At 38.8% G+C, this 8,571-nt stretch overlaps 1 protein-coding gene across 1 annotated transcript in view; it reads left to right on the top strand.

Moving 5' to 3' along the window:
• Thoc7 (THO complex 7) overlaps positions 1-8,493 on the top strand; it is an 18,142-nt gene extending 9,649 nt beyond the window's left edge. The window contains exons 2-8 of the mRNA XM_005348534.3: positions 528-645; positions 1,526-1,653; positions 1,912-1,998; positions 5,086-5,143; positions 6,849-6,915; positions 7,036-7,105; positions 7,917-8,493. Of these exons, the coding sequence (XP_005348591.1) occupies positions 528-645; positions 1,526-1,653; positions 1,912-1,998; positions 5,086-5,143; positions 6,849-6,915; positions 7,036-7,105; positions 7,917-7,984 (596 nt within the window). The 3' untranslated portion in view covers positions 7,985-8,493. The remainder of the gene's footprint in view (positions 1-527; positions 646-1,525; positions 1,654-1,911; positions 1,999-5,085; positions 5,144-6,848; positions 6,916-7,035; positions 7,106-7,916) is intronic.
• Positions 8,494-8,571: the final 78 nt, after the last annotated feature.

Here is an 8,571-nt window from a genome sequence, read left to right as displayed (position 1 = left end):
AGTCCTGGATAGACGTGTGCAGTCCTGGATAGACGTGTGCAGTCCTGGATAGACGTGTGCAGTCCTGGATAGACTGTGTGCAGTCCTGGATAGACTGTGTGCAGTCCTGGATAGATCTGTGCAGTCCTGGATAGATCTGTGCAGTCCTGGCTTCCATTGGTTTGGGCAGATTTTTTTTTCAAAAGTTGTTCTCTTATCAATTATTGGCTTAGCCTTTCTGTTAGACATGCAAATTTCCTCTCACAACCCATGGAATGCCAGTTCTGAGGGCAGAGTTTCACCTGGGCCCTCATCCCAACATACCATATATAATCATTTTTCTTTGAGGGGGAAAAAAGACATTTTTAATTGTGACAAGAAATTAAATTTACCAGTTTTACTTTCTTGCTTTTAAGTGGCAGCTCAGCCAGTGGCATTAAATATACTTACACTTAAGTCATTTTCTTTTGGATGAGCAAATGAGTAGTAATACTGGTTGTCTTGAGAATTACCCAAAACCAAATGTTCATTTCATTTTTTTCCTCTAGACGAGGTCATACGGAAGCGTCTTCTGATTGATGGAGATGGTGCTGGGGATGACCGGAGAATTAATCTCCTCGTGAAGAGCTTTGTCAAATGGTGCAACTCTGGATCCCAAGAGGAGGGGTACTTACTTCCTCAGCCGTTTCTATACCAACGTCCTGGTGGAGTATTCTCTAGGCCATGTTAAATAGTTCTCTGCCATGTTAATTTCTCTTCACCTTCCCTATTCAGTGCAGCCACTTCCTGACTCACTATTCTCTTTCCCAGCCTCCTTTGTGTCTGTATAACATGCAGAAAGCACAGGGGTAAAAGGCGAAACAAAGATTAAATTCAGACTCAATAGTTTGATTACCTTTAATATCAAATCAGTATTTGCTTAATATCTCTAAATGAAGATTTCTCTTTTGTTACTAAGTTAATATATAAGTTGCTGCAAAATGATTACACACTAATTTTTTGAAGTTTTTTTCTGGATTTTCTGCTCAAGTGATTGTATTGTATAGAGTAGGAAAGTTGTAAGAATAGAATTCTGAAGAAAACTTTATTTGTGTTTGTGTGTGTGTGTCTGTGTTTATTTATTTTGGTTTTTCGAGACAGGGTTTCTCTGTAGCTTTTGGAGCCTGACCTGGAACTAGCTCTTATAGACCAGGCTGGCCTCGAACTCACAGAGGTCCACCTGCCTCTGCCTCCCAAGTACTGTGATTAAAGGCGTGCATCATAACCACCCGACTCTGAAAAAAAAAAACCTCTTAGTTCAAAATATTGTTAAGGGTGATTAAAATAATTCAAAAAGATGCCTTGAACTGAGCCTATAGTGCTGAGAACGGTAGCCTCACCTTGCCTTCGTAACCAGAGCAGCCTGTAAGTTCAAGTACACCTTATCTATCCAAGAAAGTAATAAAGGCAGGTGTTCTAAGCTACTTTTAGTAAAACAAATAATTGCCTGAACACGGTTTTATTTAGTTTACAATTTTTTTTTAATTCTCTTTCTCTTTTTCATTAGATATAGCCAGTACCAACGTATGCTGAGCACTCTGTCTCAATGTGAATTTTCAATGGGCAAAACTTTGCTGGTATATGATATGAATCTCAGAGAAATGGAAAATTATGAAAAAATATACAAAGAAATAGGTAAGTACTGTTTCTTGGTATAATTTTTTTGTGGTTTGAGAAAAAAGCTGTCTGGTAATATTTGTACTGTAGTAAAGCTGTCGGTAATTGCCGGGTAATAAAGGGTCTGGTAAATGTCAGCAGCCACGGTGTCATGTAATAAGACGGAGCATGACGTGTTGTGAATGTCAGCGTCTTGTTTGATCAGTGGAGCTTCTGTTAAGAGTACAGATTATACATGTAATTATAATTACCTTCTTAAAACTCCCTTTTGTGTAGAATGTAGTATTGCGGGAGCACATGAGAAGATTGCTGAGTGTAAAAAGCAAATTCTTCAAGCAAAACGAATACGAAAAAATCGACAAGGTAAGAATGATTTGAAGGACTTTGTGTGGATATTTTATTCCCAACTACAACTTCCATGAAGTTTTTAATATTGAAAGGTAAAATCTACAATGTGAATCAGTTTATAAAAAAAATAATTATAATTAATTCTTAAAACTGTTAAAATGGAGAAGGCAAGGTATAGTGAAAAAGATTTTTATTTTGCTGAATTTTATTGGTTACCCAAATATTCTCAGACATTTTTTCTATCTTTAGATCCTTTTTCCTAAGCGGTGTTGCAGTTTGTCTGCAAAGGTGAGCTATACGACAGACAGAGGTGTTTATCTGGTGGTTTAATGAAGCTACTTTTTAAATGGAAAAGAATTTAAACATTTTGTTAAGCACAAAGCAAGCAAACATATCCACACAAGTCCCTAACAGGAAAGTTAAGGTTTAGAGGACAGCAGGTTGGCCCAGTGGGCAAAGCACTTGCCGCCAAGCATGGCAGCTGAGTTTGAGCCCCAAAATCCTGTGTCCTGTGGTAGAGGAGAGACCTGAGCCTCTGGCCATACCACAGCACTACCACACACAGGCACTAAAGTACAGTGAAATACATTTCCATATTTCTAAAGAAAGGCTAGAGTTTAATTTTATTCCAGTCTCTGTTCTTTTAAAGTTAGCATCACCTCCATATGGTTCCTAAGATATTTGAAAATCATTTTAATTTTGTATGTATGTCTATGTATGTGTGAATGCAGTGCCTATGGAGGGCAGAAGTGTCCATCTTATCCTGGGGTTGAGGCAGTTGTGAGCTGCACAGGAGTGCTGGGAACTGAATTTGGGTTCTGTGAAACAGCAGTATATGCTCTTAACTGCTCAGCCATCGCTCCAGCCTCAAAAATCATTTTAAATGGTGGAACATTGCTCCTCCTGTCACATAAATTGGAAGAAGTAAAAATAAAGAGCAATGTTTAAACCGCATGGTGGTACATACTTGAAATCCCATCACTTGGCTAAGGCAAGAGGGTTACAAATTCTCGCTAAGTCTGGGTCTCATGGAAACTTAGCTCTAAGTCATTTAAGTAAATGATGGCCATAACTGACAGTATTGTGAAAAACTAAATGAAAATAGAAAATGTTTTTTGATGATGGTGAGGTTTTGTGGCTTCACTTCTGTTTTGTTTTATACTGAAAAATATATTTTTTATAATGTAAAACATTATTTAAATCAGCCTCACTGACTTACTATTCAGTGTCCTGAAACAATGTGTTGCATGCTTTAGTGAGCTAATCAGTTCAGTATTTTACCACCATCACCACTACCCCTTACCACCATCACCACTACCCCAATCAATTCAGTATTTTACCACCATCATCACTACCCCTCCCCCAATCAATTCAGTATTTTACCACCATCACCACTACTCCCCCCACTTCTTTTCCTGAGACAGGGTTCTTTGTGTAGCCCCGACTATCCTGAATCTCGCTTTGTAGGCCAGGCTGGCCTCAAACTCCTGCCTCTGCCTCCTGAATGTTAGGACTAAAGGTGAGTGCCACCACCGCCTGGCTTTTTATTCTCCCTTTTAAGAAGTGGCTTTGCATCTAGTTACAGGATGTGTGAAGTTTCAGTGGCTAATTTATAGCAAATATACCAGCTTACAATAATAATAATAATAATCAATACCAGTATCAATAATATCAATTCTAAGTGATTTTAAATGTTTGTGCAGTATTTTGTTAAGTTTTAAAATTAATTTATCATTTCATAAGAAAAGTTAGCAGAAGTTACATGACTTAATGTGGCAATTTCTGTGGAGCAGAAATAATGGCATGAATTTAAAATCACTTCAGATTCTGAAATGTTTACATTTAAATGAGGAGAAAGTGTTGTCCACTAGAAGTTCATGAAGATGATATGCTTATTTGTAATTTTATATTGTTTTAAATTATACTAATAAACTTAGTTCTTCCAGATTTTTAAGTCAACCAAGTCCAGCAATTGAAAACAAATACGAAAAGTTTATGCTGTGTGCTGTTTTACTCTTTTGGCTTTTGGGGGCCTACCACCCAGCTCCCAGATAAATCAAATCACACTTGGAGACTTATTCTTAGTTATGAGTGCCTGGCCTTAGCTTGGCTTGTTCTTGCCAGCTTTTCTTAAATTATCTCGACTACCTTTTGCCTCTGGGCTTTTATCTTTCTCTATTTCTGTATACCTTTCTTTCATAATTGCTCTGTGACTGGTGAATGCGTGGGTAGCTGCCCCTGCTGTCCTCCTCTCCTTGCGTCTGGCTTTTCTTTCTCTTACTCCTTGTTCTCTGTTTATAGTCTGTGTGCTAGCCCTGCCTCTCCTTGCTTCTTTATAGTCTGTGTGCTAGCCCCGCCTCTCCTTGCTTCTGCCCTGCTATTGGCCATTAATCTCTTTATTAGGACCATCAGGTGTTTTAGACAGGCAAAGAATCACAGCTTCATAGTTATTCAAATGCAGCATAAAGAAAAGTAACACACATAAAAATACTGTAAATTCAGTCAGATAATCTAATAAAAGCAAGGGCTGCATCTAGTATCTCGGGCTTCTATGGCTTGTTTTTGCTTCCTTGTCCTCAGTCTTTTGGGGCTGACCAAAATGGAGATCAAGGTCACACAGCAGGATGTGGGAGATTTCCTTCATCTTCTTCATCTCCAAAGGAATTAATTGTATTAATGTTCGTAATCATCACTTCCAGTTTTTGCTTGTGCTCATGATAATTCTTAAACATCCTTTCACATTTTAATCCAGTCTCTGAAAGAAGTCAGGACAGGAACAGAAACAGGGCAGAAATCTGGAGGCAGGAGCTGATGCAGAGGCCTTGGGGGATGCTACTTATGACTTGCTTCTAGCTTGCCTTTTTTGGGGTTGAGACAGCATTCTCAGTATTACAGCCCTAACTCCTGGAACTTGAGTTGTAGACCAGGCTGGCCTCACACTCCCCAAGGTCCACCTGCCTCTGCCTTCTAAGTGCTGGGGTTAAAGGCGTGCGCCATGCAGGGCTCATTATTGTCATTTCTTTATTAATTTAGGAAAGTGAAGTTCTGATAATCCAGGCTCAAAAAGCTCCTTAACTTGTCAAATATTTTCATGTCTTTCAGAATATGACGCTTTGGCAAAAGTGATCCAGCATCATCCCGACAGGCATGAGACACTGAAGTAAGTTTAGAGCATTACAGGGAGCTGCCTTTCTACAGATAGTTGGAAAATTCCTTAGGCAAAGACAATGATAATATGCATATCAAAATCACAAAAAGGACAGGTAGAACCTGACAAAGCAATACTACTCCGGAACAGGTGACATGACCCAGGAAGGAGCCAGCTTCCAGGGGGAAGTATCTGACATCCCAAACCATAGATAAAGTTACTAAACATCCCTGAGTCCTGAATTCACCCATTCTCCTCATCTAATCTCGTTTGTGATAACCAGCTTTGGGGACGCCCAGATTTGTTTGTTAGCAAAGGTGGGGCACGCTGCCTTCCTGCTCAATACCTGTCTTCTGTAGAAATTTCTATGTGGTCTGTGAGCAGGTAATTTTGTGGGACTGACTCTGTAAATTTGACTGCTAGAACAAAGAGTGAATAGTATGTCTCTGAGGCCTCCTGGTGTGGGGAATGGAAAGGTCATTCTGTTGCCCCTGTAGGAGAAGTTACACTGCTGAGGTGTTTTGGGAATGAATCCCATTCTGATGGGAGAATGGAGGCCTCACAAGGTTTCCACAGATATGACAGTGACTTTTCCAAAAGACAAGTGTTCCCGTAGCTCTGCAAAATGGGTTATTTCATGTGGACATGTATGTTTACACTTCCTGTGGATTGGCCTGTTGGTGTGTCAGCTGTACGTCCATTGTCTAGCCTTGTGGGCTCCAACACAGAATTGTGGAAGATCTATTGTGCATTTCATTTTCAGATAAGCACATAGTGTACATCAAAAGGAAGGGGCGGTCATGTTTCAGCATTACAGAATCTTGCGCTGCTTGATTAGATTATGTCCTCTCTCCAATGGTACTACCTAGAGATCCAGAATAAATTCACGTAATATGCCTAAGAGGAAACAAATATGTGTACCAATGCAGACTATACTAGATACATATTTTGTAACAGCTCAAAATACAAACAGTAAAAAAGACTTAATAAATTTCAAATTATGAAACATATACATCTCGTTTATGAAAAGAAACTCTCTCAAATGTTGTGTACTAATACTGTTAATTATTCAGAGATATAAATGATGCATCTAAAAGAATTAGAATAATACACAGATTATCTGAGTAGGAAGTAGAGGGGGAGAAATAGGTGTGAGATAGGGAATTGGGAGTCAGGTTCAAAAAGCATTTTAGTTAATTGGCAGAGTTTTTCTTTCTTTACCAAAAGAAAACTGAAGTTGGTGTGCAAAATATATCTGTTCATAAATTTTAGTCTACATGACATTTTCTTGTCATTTTAAAATTTGTATCTAAAAAAGTCTAGTTGTAATAAATCAGTACAATTTAAGAGATCAGAAATCATCCTCAGTTTCAAATATCTTACCACAGGAGTGTTAGATTCCTTATTCTTTCCTTTTCTTTCATGTGTTATGCTTTGTCTGCATGCATGTCTGTGAACCACTTGTATGCTTAGTGTCCATGGTGGCCAGAGGAGTGTGTCAGATGCCTGTGACTGAAGTCACAGACAGTTGTGAGCCACCATATGGTGCTGGGAATAGAACCTGGGTCCTCTGGAAGGAAAGCAGGTGCTCTTAACTGCCAAGTTATCTCTCCCATCTCTCAAGACCCTTTTATTTTCAGAATATTATTTAGTGACCAAAATAATTATAAATTCTCTTAAGTAACAAAATATAACATTGTTTTGTGTTTTCCCACAGGGAGCTAGAGGCTCTGGGCAAAGAACTGGAGCATCTCTCACATATTAAAGAAAGTGTTGAAGATAAGGTATTTGAATATATCCATAAGCCTTTATGTATATGCATGTACACGTGTGCATGTGTGTGTGTGTGAGAGAGAGAGTGTGTGTGTGGACACTTATATATAAGTTGTTTCTTCTTAACCCAGCTGGAATTGAGACGGAAACAATTTCACGTTCTTCTTAGTACCATCCACGAACTTCAACAAACATTGGAGAGTAAGTAAAAAACCATTTCAAAATTACTGCTTATGAAGATTTTAAATGATTAGGCTGTATCTTTTAGAAGAATACCTTGACTAGAGAGTCTGCATCCAGGATCTAGTGCTATAACTGGGTGGCAATAGAAAACACTCATTTGTTCAACTTTCTGTATGCGTGCAGAAGAGCAGTGATGTAATCCGTGCTTTTCACACATGGCTAGTAGTGAGAACATTTCAAGGATGATGGGGAGTGTTTCCTAAGGATTCGGGACATGGGCAAGGTAGTATAAGTCATCAGTATGTTAGGCTGCCTACATGCCTAGCAAGTGGGGTACTCCAAGATTTTGAAGACTTGATTTTTCTTGTGACTATAAACAACTGGAATTGTCTGTGTTCCCTGATGATGATTGTCTTAAAAAAAAAAATCAGGCTGAGACCTAGGTATCAGTTTGTTTGTTTTTAATGAAATCTATCATACAAATTTTATACTCTTAGTAATGAGTAATCATAACTGAATCAGAATTTTTAAATATCAAATTTGTGTGTGTGTGTTTGGGGGAGAGGGTTGCATACATTGCTATGGCATGGGTGTGGAGGCCTGAGGACAGTCTGTAGAAGTCAGTTAGTTCTCCTTCCCCATGCGGGGATCCAGCCTAAATCATTAGGCTCAACAAGATGTGTCTTTACTTGAGCCATTGCAGCCATAACTTGCCATTTTGCCATCTTTGTTTTAAATGTATTTGCTAATACAAAATAAAACTTTTCATGCATGTTCTGGCCATAAAATGCAGGTGACGATGAATAAAGTTCTGTCTTCTTACCTGCAGATGACGACAAGCTATCAGAGGTTGACGAAGTTCAAGAAAGTACCATGGAAACAGACTCTAAGTCGTAGATGGGCCAACTGTCCCCAGTCACAGGGACAGTGGAAAGCTGCATGGGCTTACTGGGTTTGGTTTATTGTGCTTTTGAGATGCTTCAACTTTGGCAGTGAAATGCTTTGCTTTTAAATATTAATTCATGTCTCACTCATATTTCTTCACAAAAAGGCAATGTATTTGGTGTATGTGTGTTTTTTAAATGCATTTTTATCCTTTAAGGTAAAATTCAACATCTGAAAACATTTAACAAAATGTCTCAAGCTGGATCTTTGTTATTCAAAACTGGGTAACTGGTAACAGATCAGCTGAGGAGTCTGAGAAGATCATGTTTGGAATACACATGAGGAAGCACTTTTGAAAGTGAGGGGCCGTGATCACTACTACATGTAGAACATGTTCATTGCAGGGAAGGTTTCCACTCTGTTAGGAATTGCTGGTGTATGACATCAGTCCATCTGCATTGCTTTTCTACGTCTCTCTCTGTTAGTGCTTGAGAAATGTGTTTAGTAAATGTCTCCTCTCCACTCTTTAGTTCTTTAGGAGTCATTTCTTACAATACTTATTTTTGGGCATGCATGCACGATACGGATGTTTCCATGCT

This window comes from Microtus ochrogaster, chromosome 6, assembly GCF_000317375.1.
Source record: "Microtus ochrogaster isolate Prairie Vole_2 chromosome 6, MicOch1.0, whole genome shotgun sequence".
Classification (NCBI taxonomy): Eukaryota; Metazoa; Chordata; class Mammalia; order Rodentia; family Cricetidae; genus Microtus; species Microtus ochrogaster.
The sequence above is the reverse complement of the archived record's forward strand: the minus strand, read 5'-3'. Positions and strand labels throughout refer to the sequence as shown.